General features: G+C 45.9%; 2 protein-coding genes across 8 annotated transcripts in view; one reads left to right on the forward strand and one right to left on the reverse strand.

Annotated features, from left to right (window-relative positions):
- Positions 1-211: 211 nt before the first annotated feature.
- CCK (cholecystokinin) lies at positions 212-6,742 on the forward strand. The gene is made up of 3 exons (XM_082045198.1): positions 212-500; positions 2,031-2,288; positions 6,370-6,742. Exons 2-3 carry the CDS (start codon positions 2,033-2,035, stop codon positions 6,504-6,506), a joined length of 393 nt encoding a protein of 130 aa, XP_081901324.1. The 5' UTR covers positions 212-500; positions 2,031-2,032; the 3' UTR covers positions 6,507-6,742.
- Positions 6,743-17,771: 11,029 nt separating this feature from the next.
- Positions 17,772-21,301, reverse strand: part of TRAK1 (trafficking kinesin protein 1) — a 135,146-nt gene continuing 131,616 nt past the window's right edge. For 4 of the 7 annotated variants that reach the window (XM_082044390.1, XM_082044389.1, XM_082044387.1 and 1 more), the window contains exon 17: positions 17,772-20,724. In XM_082044390.1, the coding sequence (XP_081900516.1) occupies positions 19,935-20,724 (790 nt within the window). In that variant the 3' untranslated portion in view covers positions 17,772-19,934. The remainder of the gene's footprint in view (positions 20,725-21,301) is intronic. The other 3 variants (XM_082044392.1, XM_082044391.1, XR_014183222.1) reach the window with 2 other exon arrangements.

The following is a 21,301-nucleotide window of genomic DNA, read 5'->3' on the forward strand; positions in this document are numbered from 1 at the left end:
CCGGTGCCGCTGCGGGCGGGAGCCTCACCAAGAGCCTCTCGCCGTGGTGTTTGGGCGGAGGGGCGTGGGTATCCCCCCAGTCAGGAGCACTTTTTGAATGCCCAGCTCCAAAGCAGCCTGGGCTTCCAGCTCGTCCGTGCCCAGGGCCAGCGCTTCCCTCCGGAGACAGCCGTGAGCGCCCGTCGGGCAGGGCGCTTCTCCCACAGCGCCCCGGCGGCGCCGGCCGGCGGGAGGGCGGGGAAGGGGCCCCGTTGCCCCCGTGAGGCGCACACGCACCCCTCAGCCCCCACACACGTACCCCGGTCCCGGCGGCGGGGGGTGGCGGGAGCGGGGGGCTGAGCGGGCGGCGGCCCCGGGCTGCGTCAGAGCTGTGCAAACACCGCCGCGGCGCCCGCCGCTATTTAAGGGGCCGAGGCTGAGTCGCCCCAAACTTCCCTGCCTGGACACACACGGGCCTCCCTCACGCCTCGGGTCCAACCTCGGGAAAGCGCAGCGGAAAGGTAGGAAGCACCTGTCCACCCCTCCTCTGACTGCATCGCTGATGGAGGGAGGGGGGTGAGTGGGGACGAAATGGGGGTGTCTGGCGCTTACCTGTGCGGCGGCTCCGAAGACGTCTCGCCGTTTGCTGGAGGGGACGCACCCGGGTCCGGCGGGGGAGAGGAATTCTGGCTGCTCCCGGCCGGGCGCGGGGTACCCCGGCCAGCGGGCGAGGGCTGGCGGGGAGCGCCGGGCTGGCCGGCGGCGGTGCCGCTCGCTGCGCACCCGGGGGCGAGCGACCGCTCCTCCCGCAGGAGCCCAAAACAACCTCCCAGGATGAGACTTTGTGTGCGGAGTCGTTGGTATGTACTTGAATATATATATATATATATATATATATGTCTGCGTAAAAACTACAGGAATCAGGTCCGTTGGAAAGATATATCTGAGGAAAGGGTACAACTCACTTTTGGTTTCTAAGTACCTCTATGGTACATCACTAATAACCACGCTGGAGTGACATTTTGACATTTTTCATTCATCTGCTAACAATACTTTAAAAAAAAAAAAAAAAAAAGAAGTTTTATCCATCACAAATGTTTTGCATTCACTGGATGTGACGGGCAAATAAACTTAATTTTCTCCTCTTTTAAATTAAAAGATAATGTCCAGTATACTGTTCAAAAACTTAAACAGTTCAAAAATTCTCATACAGATGAGATAATTCATGTGGAGTTATAAATGGAAATTACCCCTATAGCATTAAGTACGAGGTACCTTGCTTTTCATAATAACTAAGAGTAATATCTGTGTTTCAAAAAAAAATACTGTATCAGTTTACTTGATCAAACAGTCTAGTAAAACAACATTATTTTGTCTGTTATGTGTTTAAGAAAGCGTTAAAAAATTTGTTACCCTTGAATTCTCTGTTTTATATGAAGAAGAATGTTGTTAAGTTGCACATTATTTCTTATAGCTTTTAACTAAACAGCTTTTACCATTTCGGCTTTTGGATCAGACGCCTCGGAGAGGGTGTTAGATTTTGTTGCTTTCTTTCTCTGGGAAAAGTTTTTGGGTTTTGTTTCTGTGTATGACAAGGTGAAACATCTTAAATACTGAAGTTTAAATCAATGAAGGGTTGATAGAGTAAAGATTCTTTAGAGAACTTCTCAAAATTGAGTATTTGTGATAACAGCAGTTTTTAGTACAGCAGCAAAATCCTGTAGTGTTTGAATCCTGGGATTTTTGACAGAGCCAGCTACATCTCCCTTATGTTTTAATGAAATACATCTTCCAAAAAAGAAAAGCAAATGTGAATTGAGTAGATCAGGGAGACATAGCACAGATTACAGGGAATTAGTTTTATTCTTTCCAGTGTATCTTACCAACAGTTATTTAACTATTTACGTACATTATTTCCAATTTAAGACAGATCCCAGTTACCTGCATTAAAACCAAAAAACTCACAACTCCAACGGAAGATGGGGGCAGGGACAACACACAACATAGTAAATCTGGTCATTTTAACAGCCCACAATTCCTTTTCTCTCCAGCAATGTACAGCAGTATATGCATCTGCGTGTTCCTTGCTGTGCTCTCAGCCAGCTCTTTCGGACAGCAAACTGCAGGGTCGCATAATGGGAAGCCGCCGGCTGCTGACCTTGAGCAGAGCTTGACGGAATATCACCGGCACGTCCGCGCCCCTTCGTCTGCCGGCCCACTGAAACCTGTGCTGCGGCTGGATGGAAGCATGGAGCAGAGAGCTAACATCGGCGCTTTGTTGGCCAAGTATCTCCAGCAAGCCAGAAAAGGTACCGGTTATAGCCTATTTACTGTGCTGCTTCTGCGTCAGTGAATTTCCTGTGGGGATACCTAGATGTTAAGATAACCCTGTCATCATCTAGCATGAATTCCTAGAGAAAACAGGAGGTAGCTTTTGCCTGGTTATTCCTGAAGTGGAGAGCATTCTCTTATTTACTGCGAAAGTCCTCCAAAAAAAGATTTATACAGCCACTGACTGAGAGCTGCATACAGTAACTAGAGAAAATGTAACCTACCTCTCAGGTCGTAGTTCAGCTTTTATTTTTAACTTACTATGTTCATAACCTTATAATTATTTTGGTGTTATTTTCAGCATGTTTTATCTCAGATAAATTACAGTAATTGCATTTTCTTCAAACTTTTAAATGTAGCTAACCTACCTGCTTCGTTTTTAGAAGTTAGAAGATCAGGAAAACTTTCCGAGGCTAAATGCAGACCAAATGGCTAACCTCACCTGAGCCAGAATACCTGTACCAGGGAAACCTTCTGGGTATTGGATTTTCCACATATTTGTTCCCAAAGGAAGTTACAAAAGTGTGAAAGCTTTTGAAAGATCAGAGCTCACATTTACGAACACAATAACTAAAAGCAGTGATAAGTAAAAAGCGCATTTCCTTCAAAACATGTCAAGTCTTCTTAGGTTTTCAGTCTCAGGAAGCCTCGGAGCACAACCTTACCGTTACTTAAAACCTGCATGGGCACTGCATTTGTAACAGTAGAGCAGTGGAATTAAAGGGATTCATTCTTCTCATGTGATTTATTACTCACTTGAGGAAACAACTGCATTACATACATGAGCTAGCAAGAGAAAGAGTAAAGCTGTCCCTGTTGACATCTTACAGCTGATGCTTGACATAGACACAAGCACATGCTGTCTGTGCTAGCAGTAAAAATGAAGGATCAAAATAATTTCCTGCTGAAACTCCCCCCTAGAAAACAATTTTCCTTTTGAACTCATCTCTGTATTGCTTTGTATCTCAATAGAGTAACATCAGGGGCAGCCTAATTGCTCTGGCCTTTTGGCTGCCGATCTCAACAAAAGGCACTACATGAATCACTACACAAATCTTGTTTGGTTGTGATGGCTTCGCTCCAGTCAATCCACTGTATTGTGGGGAAAGAGGACATCTGAGAAGCAAAGAAGGCATGAGGGGAAGGCAGTAATGAGGATTACCTGGACATACAGACACTGAGAAATTAATTCACTCCCAGTCCAGGCTTAGGATAAAATCCACTTTATATAAGTAAGAGCTTTCTCTTCTCCTGTTTCTCCACACAACCTTGTGCAGATCGTTTAACACTCTCTTGATAGCTTCACTGCTGACCTCTACACTAGGCATAACCCTATTCTTTTTTTGCTGGCAGTCTGCAAGTAAGAGATGCCACATGTATTTTATGCATTACATATGCAGCCATACACATTGATCTCTGTACAGAGAATCGGGCCAAATCATAAATAACAGAAAAAGAACCACTTTTAATGTAGTCTGCGAGACTCCATCTCATGTTACCAGTTTGTACAACATCAATTAAGGAACTTCTTTTAGCAGTTCACATAATATAATGGAGAGAGAATTTAGATATGAAAACCTACAATTTGGCACTCTAGTTAAAGCTGTTACTGAATAAGAATCTTATTGCAAGAGTCTACAAAGCAGAACCCTCTTTACTTTTCCCCAGTGTAGTCATCATCACCCATCTATTTGAAAACAAAATGCCTTGTCCTAGTTTATATAGCCATTATATTCTCTTAAATATCTCACTGACATTTCAAAATAGTTTAACCAGATGAAATGAAAAAAAATGCTTTGGATTTAAGACATCTTTTTGGTAAGTATTAATATGAGGGAAAACTTCCTGCATACATATTGACATATATAATTAACTTCTACAAAGTGACTGTTGGCAAATGATGGGGTTCTTGTAACATGACTAGCTTAGTTAGACTCTGGTTGGTAGCTGTACTTGCTAGTTATGGGAGAGAAGGTTCACAGGGACAAACCAGTATCTACTTAATTTATAGCAAAACATGCCTATCAAAACATTTTATTCTCATTTAACTTAAAGGTTCTGGGCAGCACTTCAGAAATCTCTGCAGAACACTCACATCTACTGTGTTAGTCAATTTTAACCTGTCTAAACCATAATATTCACTAGAAAATTCTGTCTAGGGGGAAAAAAGAGTCTGGGCATTTGCTAGTGCTAGCAGTCATCATTGATGGCGTTTATCCTTGCAATTAGTAGAAAGCCTAATTTTGGACAGTATTTCCATATAAAACAGTGAGAGAATTAAATTGTCTCAAGGGGTTAGGGCTAGATGGCGGCCTCATAGCCAAACTGCTATAATTTTGAATATGTTTGCTGTACGTCGATCCTGCAGTATCCACAGGACATGTCTGGTGGTTTAAGGAAAAGTAACTAAGGTGCTGTTAAGAAATTCATTTTACTGTTTGTGACCCCTGGCTTTCAATGGCCTTCATCTGCAGGCTTTCACTGTGAATCTGGCACAGTGCAGAGCAGATGTTGTAGCTGTCAAGTCAGTGACACACACATTTACGATCCTCTAAGGAGCCCTTGCCAGGCCAGACCATAATGGCACCTGGGGAGCCATTACAGCCCACAGGTCACTGCAGGCTCAGAAGTCTCTTAAATACCAACATCTGAGTAACAGTTTGTGCTATCTTAGCCCTGCCTGCTGGTAGTGCCAAGAAGCCATTCTCATCAACTTAATTACATATTTTGAATTATGAATGTGAATTTCATGGGTTTTGCAGCATTTGATGGTAGACATTCTATTCTAGAGATAATTAATTTTTTTGCCATTTTGTTTTAGGTAAATGTCTAAAACATGGCTGTTTTCTTTTTTTGGTACCTTGAACTCTCTTATCCTTCTGTAACCACTGACAAAACAATGCAGTTATTTCATTTTTAATAGATGGTGTTCCTTATAAATTGGTACATGAGGAAAACCTTGAAATATAAAAGTACGGAGTCACCGATGATTCCTCCAAAACACAAGAAATCATAAGCAAGGCAATTGTGCAGACTTGGATTTGAGGGGTGTGAATTGTGGTTCTTTTCCTTTTTGATCACTTCAAGTATTCCTCAAGCCTTAGCCTGCGTTGAATACCAATATATTGAATCTGTCCCTTCCTCACTCAAGGCTTAAGCTCCATCTAGTTATTGGCATATGTCAATTTTGGCTGTTTTCAGGGAGTATAGAGAGAGGTAATTTAGCTTTCCCTGTATTTTTAGATACATAATGTGATAATGTCAAAACACAGAATTACAGCCATTTTGTAAAGCATAAATTCTTGGGTCTCTTGGATGCCCTAAGTAACAAAGACAGAAAGGCTCAGGCAAGATCAGAGATCAGCATCCAACCTTGCTGTGAAAGGAATTATGAAAGCCTATGATAAGCCATGAAAATAGTAATAACTAGTAATAGTAATCAGCCCTGTATAATTCCAGCAACAGACATCTCTAGCTATAAAGTCCAGACACAACTTCCTCAGTCTCAGGACTATTCCCACCTTTCTACAAAACCTGGGATTTGTAACTCGACCCTTCTTGTTACCAAGTTTGCACTATAAGAACTCCTGCACTTACATTTACGGCCCTTCAAGCAACATGAGACTGTGGCAGAGTCCTGTGTCAGGTCTGATTCTGCTCTCAAGCAGAGTTAATTTGCCTCTAGAGCAACTCTCCCAATACCAGCAAGCAAGAGTGTGGTCTTACAGGAAGAGAGAGAAATGGGCTGGGCTTTGTTTCTCTCTCATGAAACAGGAAAGAAAAATAATAATAAACCCATATTACCTCCTAGCAGCCAGGAGGGAGGAAACAAATCTGTTTATTTTACAATAAAATCCCAAGTTACTCTGAGGGCATCACTCATAACTTTTCTATGACATTCTTTCCGATGGCATGACATGGTGTCACATGGTCGGTATTAAGTCAAAGAGTTTCAGCTATTGTGTATATCTGCTGATGAGTGCAAAGCAGATCGGAAAATGGATGAACCTGAAAAATGTGTCCACTTACTCTCTGCTCTCCTGAATTCTTTTTCTTTAGGTCCCACTGGAAGGCTCTCAGTTATGGGAAACAGGGTACAGAGCATCGATCCTACACACAGGATAAATGACAGAGACTACATGGGCTGGATGGATTTTGGACGCCGCAGTGCTGAAGAATACGAATACTCCTCCTAAAGAACAGCAAACTATAGCAACAGGAAAAGAATCACACTCCCATGTCTGTACAGAAAGAGAAAAATTAATTTGTTGTCCTCTTCGAATCAGTGTTTTAAAATATATCATGTATTTGATGTAAATTTGTCTGTAAGACTATACAATGCAATATATACATATGCAGAATTTTCCAGAAAATGTTTTCTTTCTTTTGTGGTTTCTCATACACTGATACGATATTAAAATTATTTCACTTAGCCCTTCTTCTTGTCCTGTCACCACATGTTGCTGGGTGTCTAAAGAGAGGCAGGAAAATGCCTTCCTTCTGCCACGTGAATATATTCCATGAGCTGAGTAGTCACACAAATGAGCCACTCTTCAGAGCAACCTTGCAACAGTCCCAAGAGTTGTGAACTCTAAGGGGGACTTGTCCAAATTGAAACACAACAGCACAATACTGCCAGAAAAAGCCAGCTATATTCATGGTGTCCCCACTTGAAAGGACTGAGTTACACACCAAGCCCACATATTTGTAGTGAACAGTCAACAGTGCTAAAAATGAAAGAGCAACACCACCAACATATTTCACCTTGCTGGCTTATTTACTTGATATTGTGAAGTACATTTGAAAGTTCTGCTGACATCCACGAATCATGGAATAAACAGAGCATTCCCCACTGTGTGGTGAGCCAGGCGTTCATTCGGGAGGGGACAAGGAAAGTCCCCTAAATGGAGCAGAATATGATCCTAAGTGGGAGAAAGCATCAGAGCAGCCCAGCCCCAGAATGTGGAAAGGGAATGGGTCAGTCCCAAGCATGGCAGAGGCAGCTTGAGTCAGGTATTGCCTGCCAGTGTGGAGAGAAGTGTGGAGATAGTGCCCAGCCTGAGCACAAAGCAAGGCAGTGAGCCCCACTCTTGTGGGCAGCCAGGGAACCCCACCTGTGCAAAACTGGGGACTCTGACCAGGCAGCGCCCTCACAGCCGGTCCTACCTGCTGGCTCCAAAGGGTCTTCTGCTTGCATTTCCCTCCTGCACCCCAGGTAGCCCCCCCTGTGGCTCCTGGGTCCGCTTCAGCAGCTGGTTGTCACACCTAAGGAATTCCCTGAACTGAAAAAAGAGGTGATCTTGCATTGCATAATTCACAGAATTTCTGCATAGGTGCATTAATAAGAAATGGAATGCATTTTTGACATCCCGAAGAGCAGGTGCTCGCCAAAAGACACAGGTATCTCTGTAGCAACTTCTGCAGCAGTCAACAGCCAAAAACAAGGCATAGAAAATAATACCTAGGAAATATTTGTACTAAACTAGAACTCTACCAATATCAAGGAGACTTGGGGAAAAAACAAAAAAATTATACCAAGGGTTGAACACAGAAACATTGTGAGTTGTTGTTCCCACCAGCAGCTGGGAGACCAGACAGCACTGCAGGAACCTGCAAGGAAAGGGAGACTTCAGCAAATGGTAACAGTTAATTTTATTCTCCAGTAAACACCAAACTCCTCATTTTGGTAGGTCGCATCTTGTAAACATGCACTTGCTTTTCTTTGTGCATTTCTCCTCCTCTCAAGCTCTGTCCAGTCAGCCAGTTTCCCAGCCCCCTAGTCTGGCATTTCTTGGTTTCTTTCCAAACATCATGAGTCTCTAAACACCTGAATTGTCTCTTAGTTTCAAATATTGCCCACAGGAAAACAGTCCAGAGTGCCCATTTTTTTCCAAAACTTTCAACGATTTTCTATATATATATATATACACACACATATATATAGGTGTATACATATATATTTTAACTGAGGAAAACACAAATTTATCTGAAAAGGCAAACATTTCCCACCAAAGTGATACTTCTTTTAAAGTGAGTTGGGAGAAAACTTAGTTTCTGCTTCACTTTCCTTTAATGACAGCAACATTCCAACAACATTTGCAGGGTTTCTCTCCCGGGCTCATTTGTTGAAGGATGTACTATTGTAACAGTGCAGAGGGGTTGGGAGTGGGTGATGTTACAAATCCAGCCCGATTGCTTGGAGAACGCTCTCCTGGCTGGAGCCCTCAGGCCCGGGTCAGAGCTCGTCGTGCAGATATCGAGGCCTAAGAGAGCACAACGATGCTGTGCTAGACTACTCTGTTATCTTCTGGACATTCGAATGAGTCAAATAAAGATGTGACTATTGGACTGAAATGCCACAAGGGTTTGAGCTCCAAAACCAATTTCAAGGACACAGAACACAAAGGATACAAGCGGAAACAGGATTGTGCTTTATTTTTTTGCAGCCTGGCAAAGGCAAGCCACAGAGCTGCAAGGGCAGCAGCAGGAAGACAGGCCAAGCCGTCCTGGTTCCTGAAGAGTGAGAACGTGAAGACTGAGGATCAGGACCCACCACACGCAGAAGAAGAAGAGAAGTTGTGTGGTACCATGGGTTCTTTTCCAAAGCGTGACACGCAGCAATGACGAGCTGGCTTTTGGACTTGTGAAACTTGCTGCGCCGCTGGGCTTCTTGGCCTGGGATGCATGACAAGCGCTCTCATCCCTGCCCAGTGCTTGCGTTGCCCGCAGGGAGAGCTGACAAGTGGCAGATGTGGATGGTACAGTGAACCTGAAGCCCCTTCAAGCACGGGCTGCGCTGGACAAGCAAGAAGCCCTGGGGAAATGGAGCCCAGGGAAGAGCAGAGCTGGCTCCCTGGCTCCTGCTGCAAACTTGCCCTGGGCAAGAGAGACCAAGAGATCCAGACCACCAGCGATGCCTTAGAGATGCAAGAGCAGTGGGCAGGAACTGTGGGCAAAGGGCTCAGAGGAGCCCTGAACAGGGGCTGTGCTCAATGCGACAGAGGTTGAGAAGCAACACCCGGGAGCACCCTTGGGGCCTGCCCTGGGAGACCATGGAGGACCCCCGGGAGCACCCTTGGAGCTCAACCTGGGAGGCTTTGATGGACCCCGGGAGCAGCCTTGGGGCTCAACCTGGGAGTCCGTGGAGGACCCCCGGGAGCACCCTTGGAGCTCAACCTGGGAGGCCATGATGGACCCCAGGAGCACCCTGGGGGCTCAACCTGGAAGTCCAAGAAGTTCCTCCCCCCGGATGCGGGGCACGAGGGCCACCTTCGTGGAGCAGGAACAGCAGGCACCCAGCCACAATGGCCCAAAGGTGGCCCAGGGCCAAGGAGCTGTGCTCACTGCTGCAGAGGAAGGCAAAAAACCCACGGAGACACTTGATACTCACGTGGGGGAAAAAAAGCCTTCCTCCCCCAGCTGCAGGACACGACAGGCCATCTTCATGGTGCATGAGCAGCAGGCAGGAACCAAGCCAAAAGGGACCAGAGGAGCTCTGCAAAGTGGTCATGCTCCATGCTGCAGAGGAAGGCAAAAAACCCCCGGGGACCAATGCCAATCTGCCCCGGGGGAAAAAATTCCTTCCTGACCCCAGTGCTGGCGATCGGCTGTTCCCTGAGCATGGGAGCAAGACCTGGCTCCTCAACCCACAGGCTGGTTTTGCTGCCCAGGGGACACCCTAGCCCTACTCTCGCTTGACCTGGAGCCCTCTCAGGGGCTTCCGAGAGCGCCCAAATAACCCCGCCTGATCCACCTTGGGGGCAAGGATCCTTCCCGTGCCTGACGGGACACCAGTGGCTGCTCCAAAGCACTGGGACCTCATTGCTCTCTACAGCTTCTGAGCAGGGCAAGTGGAGAGGGAGGTGCTGATCTCTTCTCCCTGGTACCCAGTACCAGGACGCGTTGGGAATGGTTCAAAGCTGCATGCATCAGGGGAGCTTTGCACTTGACAAGAGGAAACTTTCCCCAGAATGTGGTCATTACCTGGAACACTTCCTGGAGAGCTGGTTGATGCCCCATGCCTGTCAGCGTTTAAGAGACAATGCCCTTAAAACCACGTTTTAACTTTTGGTCAGCCCTGAAGGGGTCAGGCAGTCAGACTACGAGATCATGGCAGGTCTCTTCCAGCTGAACTCCTCTCCTCTCCTCTCTCTCGTCTCCTCCCCTCTCCCTGTTTTCTGATTTTCCTATGGTTTCCCTTTACCTCATCATAATCTCAAATAAGGCATCCAGGCTGAAAGAGAATGTCTCTCTCTCCTTCTCATTCTCTCCTTCTCTCCTTCTCCTACCTCCTCCTTTCCCCAGCAGTACATGCTGATGAAATTTTTGATGACATTTCTTGCCAGCCCTGCACTAGCAGAGGGCATCCAATACCCATCAACGTGGCCCAGCCCAGACACTGGCTCTGTCACCTGGTGGGAAGGAGGCATGGACCTTCTTCTCATGGGGCTGAGAGCACTGGAGCCCCTTGCAACATCTGGGCATCCCACTTCTTACGGCTGCTGACACTGGCTTCCAGGGGGATGAGGATGGTGAGCTCTGCAGTGCTCCTCAAGAAGGCATTCCCTTCCTCTTGCCACTACTAGCCAGTCCACAAGGATTTCTGTCCCCCAAATAAGCTTGGAAGGTGGCCCTGCCAGGAGGTGGCCTTGCAGTGGAGAACCTCCAGCAACCTCTTCCAGGACTTCCCCCATCAGTCCCCATCAAGAGATGCCACCAGCTCCTCAAGGACTTCTTGCTTGCCTTCGGGCTGCCCCCGGGCCAGCTCTGGCAGAGCGAGCCTGTGCCCTCCTCTACTGCCCCAGGGCATTGTGACCTCAGCATTGCTGGGTGGTGGCCCAGTGACATGGGGATGACAGAGCCCAACATGTGCAGCCCTGCCCACCACAGCCCCGCCCAGCACCCTTTGCAGGAAGCCTTAGGGCTACTGCTGGCCCCGAGGCAGTCCCGGTGCCCAGGAGGCCCAGGGGACTGTCCCTGCCCTTGGTGGCCATGCGCTGGGCACAGCACACTTCCTCTGCCGCTTGGTTCCCCAGCAAAAACCTCCTGCTGTTCCTCTTGTCGTGGGTTGTGGCAGAAACCAGCTGTGCACCTCCAGTGACTATCGCCTCTCAGAACCAGAGCTGACATCCTTGAGGCCCCACAGCAAGGGGGACCAGCGTCACAAAGCCTTTTCTGAGGGCATAACAGGTGCTGGTTTCAGCAGCTGCAACCTGGTGGAATGTCAAAGTTTTACCTGAGCCATAGGCTAGGCTGCACAGTGCTAAGAGACCACTATGGGAATGAGACATGCTTTGAGAGACAAGTGATTAGAGGTGATACTGGTGTGGTGGAATGATCTCTCATGTTCAGAACTAGAACATTTGGATCCATTCCCAAGGCACAGCCAGGCAGATGATTAGGGTTGTGGGGGCTCTTACCATTAACTGCCCTTCTCCAGCAGGACAGAGGCATCTTTCATTGCCTGACACACATGAAACAGGTTTACACCACATGGCTGCTCACAAGAGTCCCTGGCAAGAGGAGCCCCATGGCCCATCCTTCATGCTCCAAAATTCCTACCCTGTGAGTGAGACCATGGTCTTGGGTGGTCTCGTGGCTTTGCTGACCTTGCAGTTATCAGGGTTGGGACTTTCTGTATCTCTTACAGGTTAATAACTTCCAAGAAACCATTCCCAAGCACAAAATAATGGTTCCACCCCTGCCAACCACCATCACCATTGCCTTTGAGCAAGCATTCATTCAGTTCAAATTACAGAAATGCCCAACACAGAAAAGGATCTTTCACCTGTGAAATGTGTTTTCTCCTTGTGATGCTATTGCACCAAAGTTTGTCTGGTTTTGAGATGGAAAACGGTATTTTTCTTTACCATCTCACCCTGAACATTACGTTTGTAAGTAATCACATCTGCTTCCTTTCCTGGATGCCAGAAAGTTTCTGATAAAACTTGGTTTAATTTTTTTTTTTTTTTTACAGTCACTGCACACGCCGGTTTTGATATTTAAGGGACAACAGTGCTGTAAAATGGGCCAGGGGAATAAACAGACTTGCAAGTGACCCACCTGGCATCCAAATGAGAATTTAAAAGAGACATAATTTAATCTGTCTCTCTTTTTTTTCCCCCCTCCCCTATCTCCAGCCTGAAGGCCTCAGCCAGTCAGTACAGGGAAACTGGGAGCCCTCTTCTGACTGCACATTGAAATAGCTACCGAATAAATGCTTTGCGGATGTCCTGGTCCTGCCACTGTACATCTGCCTTTTCAGAGGCTTTTTGGGTCCATCCGTCCCTCAGTCTTTCAGCAGAAAACAATTTACTGAACCTCCCTGGATTTCAGGCAGGTGTTGAACTGTCCAGCCCAGACAAATCCACGCGGAGACTCAGCCCAAGGCAACACTGTGCTGCACAACCACAGCCCTGCTCAGGAGAGGCACTGCCTGGAATGGGAGCACTGGGCAGGGAGCCTTTGGGATTGCAAGTCAGGACCTACAGGCCTAATCTCTGCCTAAAGAGCCCTTCTTTAGAGCCTAAAACCCAGCTCAGGTCTAACACATTTTTTCAGATGCCACTAAGATACAAACCTGTAGCTGCAGGGGACATCTCCTCTTCAACCTTATCACTCGCAGGAGTACCAGTTTGTGGGAAATTGCAGTGGTCATCAAGGTAAGAGTAGCTGTTGGTCTAGGATGGACACAGCACTGCTCCTAGAGGCAAGGGGCAGGTAGCTGTAAGCAGCTCAGCAACATCCTCCTCCTCCTCCTAAAGACATCAGTCACCTGCTCCTCTGGGAGCAAAAGAAATTCTCAGGATGGGAAAAGGTTGCAAAAGCTGCAGAGACACCAAAGCAAAGCAAAGCAAAGCAAAGCAAAGCAAAGCAAAGCAGACTTTGGGCTGAGAAGTGCCCTGCAGATGTCAGCACACACAACAGCACATAGGCACAACCTTCTGGTGCTTGTCTGGGAGGTGAGTTTCCCGGCGCCGGCAACTCTCTGACATTTAATTTAGATTTACTCAAATGCATCTTTATGGAAGCAAGTGAAGAGGGTCTAAATTGACACTGGCAAAATAGCAAGTCAATACCTCTGTGCATTTAAAGACAGCTTGTTTTCTCTGCGCGCTTGATTCAATTAGTTCTGCTCCAGCTTTATTAACTTAATTTCAAAATGGCAAATCTCCGTGAACACAGCAGCTTACTGCAAACTCCACATAAATGAGCGGGGAAGAGCCTGTGGCTCTGTCCTTGTAGGGCCATGCATACAGCAGCCATGAAGAGAGGGTGGAAGAAGCAACTACTCCTTCTGGGATTGAGGGGAAGCCCAGACAGTCCCCCAAAAGCAAGGAAGCATCCATGCTCCAGGATGGGGCAGCTTCTCCAGGAGCTGGGGCAGCGTGCAAGAGAAACCTCAGCTACCCCAGTGCACCTGATCCTGAACAGTCTCATCTAGCCCAATATTTCATATGGGAATGCCTGTGGATCCTGCTCTGCCCTCCCATGCTTTGCTGCATCATCAGCCCCTCCATCCTCGCCACACATGGGGCAGCAGCTGGGCCATGCTGGGGACACACTGCAGCCAGATGTTCCCAACTGCAGCCCAGCTGTGCGCATTTCAGTGAGATCCAGCACCCCGAGTGCAAACCTAGTGGTCCCTCTCCATGGCCGAAGCAAAAGAGTTGCACATAAGACAAAATGTGAATATTACAATGTCCTAGCAGAGCAGTGAAAGGCTTTCCTCTGTGTTTGATGTTTGTATCCCCTGAGTTCATTAACATTCTCTTAAAGAAATAAAAGTCTGGCTGTGGGCTTGTTAAAGCTTTAATAATTCCTAAGTGCCTGTGTCAATTGAAGAGCAATTGGATTCATCGTAGCTTGAGGCCTATTTCAGCAGGACAAAAATCTCTATCATCTTTCAAATACAAACATTATCGACATCTTGAATATATACTGTTCTCACATGAAAGCCCACTACCTACATTACAGCTGAGGACATTGCTAAACACCAATAACTTTAAGGCATTTTATTATTTTTCTTGCTATTCTGTGGTCACAAATGGCTTGTTAACTGAATTAAAGCAGGTCTGAATGGCGCCCAGCGAGATGCTGCTGCACAGCCGAACAATGCTTGTTCTTCAGCGTGAGCACGAGCTCCAGGCAGCAGATCCTTTCTGTACCAGAGGAAGGCAGGACACTTCTCACCAACATCTCCAGGTTTTTCACTTTAACGTGGGGAGCTGCCAACAAACGTGTTCAGGAAGTTGGGAGCAATTGTCGAACCTCTGTGCACTACAGCATTATGTTGTGGGGCCATCCAGTGCTTTGGAGACATGCAAAAGGAAGGGGGGAAGCATCTCAAAAGCCTGAAATACCAGCCTTGGCTCTCCAGAGAACACCCTATGCCTCCACAGCCCAATCCTAGACACACAGTTCTCCACACCTCACCCTCCTCTCACCTGCAACCCAGCTTTCAGAGGCGGATGACCACGTTCCTTCCTGTGGTATGGTGAAGATGCATCCAATACATTTTCTGACACACTTGAATATTGCAAGGACGGAGGACCATTTCAGAGTAGAAGCACCAACTCATCAGCCATTTGGGCCTTTGAGGTTTAGTTTATGCAGTAGTTCTGTTCTGCTTTGAAATCATCTGAGTGCATTAAATACATCAGCTGAGTTTCCAGGTAGCTCATGAAGTTTTTGTAACCCCATGGAATAATTTACTGCCCTGGAGGAGAAACTAAGACACTCTCCAAATAGCAGCTTTGCTTCCAGAAGCAGAAACTGTGTGTTTCCTTCAGAATCCACTGAAATCTCTAGGGTGATGCATCTCACAAGGAACAGTCCTCCATCTCAGTAGATCTACTATCCTTGGTACAATCTTCTTTTGTACCTGGAGGAGTTCAGCCTGACGCAGTTTTGATTGCTCTTGACCTCAATGGGCTGCACTTATTGTCTTTTTAGTTTCCCTGTGGCCTTCTTTGCCAACGTGGCAATTTTATCAGTTTTTCTTTCCCAGGAACACAACCTTGAAGCCCAGTTCTTCTGTAGGGCCTTCATTGAATACTAAACTTCCGGATTTTCACAGTTGTTTAAACCAAACTTTCCCTGGCATTTCAGGCCTTTGGGAAAGCTGGGGTTATAATTCACCTTCAGAGATGTGATAGCCTGAAAGTAAGTATATCCACGTCCACTTAGTTATTAAACATCGTTACCATTCACCTAGCTGGCACCGGAGATGCATATCTCCAAAGTGAACAAACCCAGCACTACATGCATCCTTCTGGATACTTTTTTAAGAGTCAGAAAATAACAATACAGCACAAACAACAAAACCCATATCTTTATTCCTTCCACAGCCAAAGATTTAGATGACTGCAGGAGCATCCATGCACACCAGCAAGCATAGGTTAGGGGGAAAAAAAGCTATTAATTTTGGAAGGAGAAAAGACACAACAAGGAGATAGCCAAAAAAGATGCCTCCTGTGTTATACAAAACTCACCCAGGACCCTGAGTGTCACCACAGCCCCAGTGCAGCTCAGCCAGAAGTGGCAGCAGCTGAGAGGGCCGTGCAAATGACAGCCAGCCCTCTTCCAGAATGAGGAGCAGAGAGGGAGGCAAACCCAGGCCAGGGTTACATGCAGACAGGGCTACTGGTGTGGGAGAGAGCAGAGCAAGAAGTGAGCAGAGTGTTGCAGAACTGCAATACTGGCAGTGTCACCGGGAATTTTTCAGCTGATCCTTGGCCACGCAGGTTGGGGGATGATCTGCAGCTCCCAAGAGCTCTCTGAGTTGTGGAAAGCACTGGGGAGCACTGGGGTACCCGGCTCTGAGAAGCAGGGAGAAGCCAGCAGCTACTGCAGGCACAGCAAGAACTGCCAGCAGAGGAGCAACACCACCACACACAGCTTATAAAAAATTGAGGACAGCAGGCTACCTGGTGTAAGGCAAAAGTTTACACAGAACCAGCAAACGTTTGTGTTGCAGTTGGTGTATCAACCTCAGCTCCCCCCTTCCCTGGAGCAGCCTCTGTTTAACTCAGCCTGTCCTTGGGCAGGGAGCGCTGGATGCACCATCCCTGTCCTCCCTGGGTCCCACCATTAACTTTCTGCTCATGAGCCTGCCCCAGGCTCAGAGCTGGGCAGACAGAAGAATGAGGTTCTGTACACATTGACACAGCACCTGGATGTGCCCTGCATCAGGCATCAGCCGTCCTCACAGCTGTTGCATGGCACTGCATCATACTCATGCAAGCCCTCCAAAAGTTTATTTTGGCATTACTGATCTCCAGTTTTCTCTCAGTAGCAAATACATGATATAAATGGAATTATCAACAACTACCTGAAAGGAGGTTGTAGCATGGAGGGTGTTGGTCTCTTCTCCCAAGTAACAAATGACAAGACAAGAGGAAATGGCCTCAAGTTGTGCCAGGGGACATTTAGATTGGATATTAGGAAAAAAATTATTCACGGAAAGGGTTGTCAGGCATTGGAACAGGCTGCCCAGGGAAGTGGTGGAGTCACCATCCCTGGAGGTGTTTAAAAGCTGTTTAGATGAGGTTCTTAGGGACATCAGTTAGTGCTAGAGTTAGGTTATGGTTGGACTCGATGATCCTGAGGGTCTCTTCCAACCTAAATGATTCTATCTACAACTATCAGAAAGGAGGATGTAGCATGGAGGATGCTGGTCTCTTCTCCCAAGTAGCAAGTGATAGGACAAGAGGAAACGGCCTCAAGTTGTGCCGGGTGAGATCGAGATTAGATATTAGGAAACATTTCTTCACAGAAAGGGTTGTCAGTAGATGAGGCTCCCAGGGCCATGGCTAAGTTCTAGAGTTTAGGTTATGGTTGGACTTGATCATCTTAAGGTTCAAATTGATTCTATGATTTCCCACCCAACCTCACACACATCCCTCTCCTCTATGTATGAGTCTGTAAACCTTTCCATGACCTACTGCCTGACTATCCCCTCCTCCAGGGAGCTCTTTTGTCAGTACTTAGCTCTCACCATGAGTGCAGGATTTTTTGAGCTTCTCATTATCTGGTGTTTAATCAATGGGCTGTTCCACCCTCATTAAAAAAGATGCAGCCAACAGCAGACCTTGCTTCCGTCCCTCGACAGGATGTTTCCTCCTTACTCTGTACTTTCATATTTTGTCACTATAGTTTTTGCATCATATTAGGCAGGAAAGTTCATACACAACACATCCAATTCTTCTTTTTTGGAATTCAAAACAAAAATAAAAAAACCCTCTGCATTTACTTCTGTATTTTTTATTTTGACCTTAGCTTCACCAGTTCAGTGATCTTAAAAAGTCAAAACTCTTCAACTACTTCTGTAAGAATTTAAAAACCAAACCTGGTGACGGTCTCTTATTTTGCTTTGACTGAGAGACAAAAGCAAGGGATCAAGGTGGAACATTTATCACCATAAAAGTACAGGAAAGAAGTTGAATAATACACAACAATGCAACTTTTCTGTTATTTTATTGATATTAGTGAAGAAAAATTTTTATTTCATCTTTCTGATGTGTTACAATTGCTTTCTCTGGTGAGTGGACAGCTCCTACTGCTTATTTAAAGGCTAAATAATACTTCCCAATTGCATGAATAATGTCTACACTTTAAGTTCTCATATAGTATTGCTTTCTTCCACTGGGTATATAAAATGGTCCATCAAGTCCATGACTTTTTTCAGAAACAACTGTTATTCTATCTACTGTTTTAAGATACATTCAAATAAAAAGATACTTAAATTTACTTGCAATAAGTGCACACATACAACAGCAAAGAGAGCTGATGACATTTTACTAAAACATTTTAAGTTCATAGAATAAATAGAAGTCTTCAAACACATGCAGTAACTGACTGATGTGTTCTTTCTTTCTCAAAAAATATCCTTAGTGTCCATAGTACTACTGCAAGAACTATTTCATTCAGGAAAAACAAAACCCAACAAAAAAAACCCAAACACCCACCTATCTCTCGTCACAAAGACTAAAAGACAGTTTCATTTATGCAAGAAATTATCAGTGCTAATGATTTAGTAACAGTCTGGTACAAACAGCAGTTCATGGCAATTATGTGTAGTGTGATTACGGTAACAAACAGGGAGCTTGATTTAGATGCCACAGGGAATGCAAGGAAAAGATAAAGTGGACGTTAAATCCTCCCCCCCTTCGCTCTTCTCCATCCTCCCTTCAAAATTTTTAGGTCTTAGCTCTAGGAGCAAGCTCCCTTCGGTCTGTTCCAGTTCCAGGATGTTTCAATTCTTTCTACAAGCACTCAGCAGAAGTTCAGGAGAAACAGAGAAGAAAATTGCAATATAAATTAAGATCACCTGGCCGTAACTAAAGGTTGTGCGAGGTCTTTTATTTCTTTTCTGAAAAAGTGGGGGTTAAAGGCTTGGTATTAGAAGTTGCTTTTTCAGTTTAAAAACGTTGTGGGATAAAGCATTTCCCATCCTTTTACCTCTGCTAAGGTCCAACTTCAGATGAAAAAGGTTTCTCTGAAAAACAAAACCAGAAAATGGGTGGGGAATATTCCCACCCTGCTGACAAGGCCATGGTCCTCAACGTGCACCAAACCTGAAGACCAGCATGAGGGCTGCAAGTTGCTCTTTCCAATTTGTACCATTCCGTTACTAAATGTTTTTTGGTGGTTCTCTGTGGAGGATTCCAGGACACACCTTTTCCTAATACTTTTTTTGCTACATGTTCTTTTAAAACATTCTTTATCTGTCAATCTGTGCCACAACTTTGATTTCTAAGAAGTCACTGCCATGTTTTAGCTCATGAGTTGTGAAAACTGCTTTGTTTGGGGGGCACTGACAAAGCCTGTTTCGGTGGCAGCAACACAGAGTAAAGCATTTTCCCTTCCACAATCCAGTGCAGCATTGAAAAACAAACAAAACAAACAAGAAGTCACACAGGGTGCAAGCGTGCCAAATGAAATGGCGGTGGTGGGAATATGTCAATATTCCAGGTACCCAGTAGGCCTGCTGACCTCCACATAGTATTAGTTCAAGTTTAGCACCTCCAGAAGGAGGAGAATACAAAACAGGAAAAAAATAAAAGGTTTCATCCATTCAGGTATAATAGCCAGGCACTCCAATAACTCAGCTCAATGTATCTACAGAAGCAAAACTAGAACTACCGCATGTTAAACCGAGTGCTTTTTTCAGCATTTAACGAAGCACAAACACTCCCATGCTTCAAGTGATGCCATGTGAGGTCTCACAAAACACGTTCGATAGCTTCCCATGCACCTTCGACTCAAGTTAGGCTAGCTACAGAATTCATGTCTTCCTAGTCAAGTTATTTTTTGTTGGTTTTGTTATTTTTTTTCAGTGCATCTTAAAGAAAACCTTTTGAGAAGGTTAGCAAGTTATCCTTAATACAGAAATCATAACACAGAGCCTTTTGCACTCAATTGAACAGTAAAATAATCCAATTAGTTACAATAGATCTGGTACATATTTACAGATTTTATACAAAGTTTACACTTTTCTCCCATTAGGCACAAAGTTGATTTGTCAAACTCAAGAGGCAATGAAGGGATGGTGGGGAAAGAGGATCGGAGAAAGAATCCCGAGTATTTTTATTTAAAAAGACTAGCTGTAAAAATAAAGTCCTTCATCGTAAGCTAGTTTGCTTCGGGAGCTTGGTTCCCATGAGGATCCCCGAAGTGAGAGACGTTGGGCCTTTCATCTGCATGCTGGAACCCACCATGGTGGGGAAGCTCCGATTCCTTCGGATGCCAGTATTCAGCTGGATGGCGCTGGTCACGGCGGGGCAGCCCAAAGGGAGACCGTCTGGTGCCAGGCCTCCAGGAACAAGGGCCCTCACTGGTCCTTGTGCCCCACAGAGAAGAGGTCCCTGGTCATCAGTTAAAGGAGGAGCTGATGTTTGCCCCGCACTCACGACTTTGGCAATACCAAACCTCTTGACTTTGTCCACGAGATTAAGGTTGGAAACAGACACGTCAGTCTGGCTCTCACTGTTCCTGATGTTCTTTTTATTCCTCACCTCTTTCAAGATTGAACTAGCAGGCTTTGAAGCCAAGAAGTTGTCGTAAGGTGGGCTGGTGCACTTGAACTCAAAAGATGGAGGGGAGGAAGAAGGTGTCTGCATAGGTGAGTTCGGTGGAGTGGAAGGAATGATCGCCATTTTAGGGGAATATGCATTCAGGAGGGTGCCTTTGCTGGCTCTGTCCCAGCTCTGTGGATTGTACACTGCTGCTGAGATGCCCCTTTCCTTCAGCAGCCACACCAGCCCCAGAGACGTGCTCATCGTCGTCGTGGATTCCCGGAGGTTAGTGAAGGATTCGGCCAAGCTCAGACGCCGAGGAGTACAGGGAGTAGCCACCGGGGTGCCTTTCAAATTGCCAATGCTGCCACAAGCTGGAGTAGGTGCTGCGTTAAGGCTGAAAACAAAAGAGCAGGCAAATTATTCTCTCCACTAGGGAATGAAAACGTATTACAAACCAGATTTTTTAACCCTGAACAGGGTCTTCTATCCATTTTGAGAGAAAACTGACAGCTTCCAGCTCCTCAGAAATGCGATGACAAGTGCAAAAAACACCATCTCTTACAAAACACACCTCTCTGCTTTGCATACTTCACCCCCCAGTCTCATGGGATTAGTGCATTCCCCAACACCACCACATTTCTTCTGATAAACTACTAAATGGACAGGTTTGTGATCAACACCTTCTGTTTTCCTTTTTGATCTACTGGGTTGTCACAACTCCCAGTAGCTTCCATGAGACAAGGAAATTGGGGGGGCGCATTTGATGGATGGTATAAGCAAAGTATAAGCAAGATTTACTTTTTAGTGTCACTTGTGAGCACACAGAACCACTAGTCCTTCTAGTGTTGCTGGGTGACAGCAGAGAGAGCAGCAAGGGAGGAAGGGAACCTATTTGCTACAAAAGCAGTTGTAGCAAAGCTGCTGGAAGCTGCCATGGTCACCAACATGCACTTCTGTAAGGTCAAACCCGT

The sequence above is a fragment of the Streptopelia decaocto genome (genome assembly GCF_964273445.1).
Source record: "Streptopelia decaocto genome assembly, chromosome: 2".
Lineage (NCBI taxonomy): Eukaryota > Metazoa > Chordata > Aves > Columbiformes > Columbidae > Streptopelia > Streptopelia decaocto.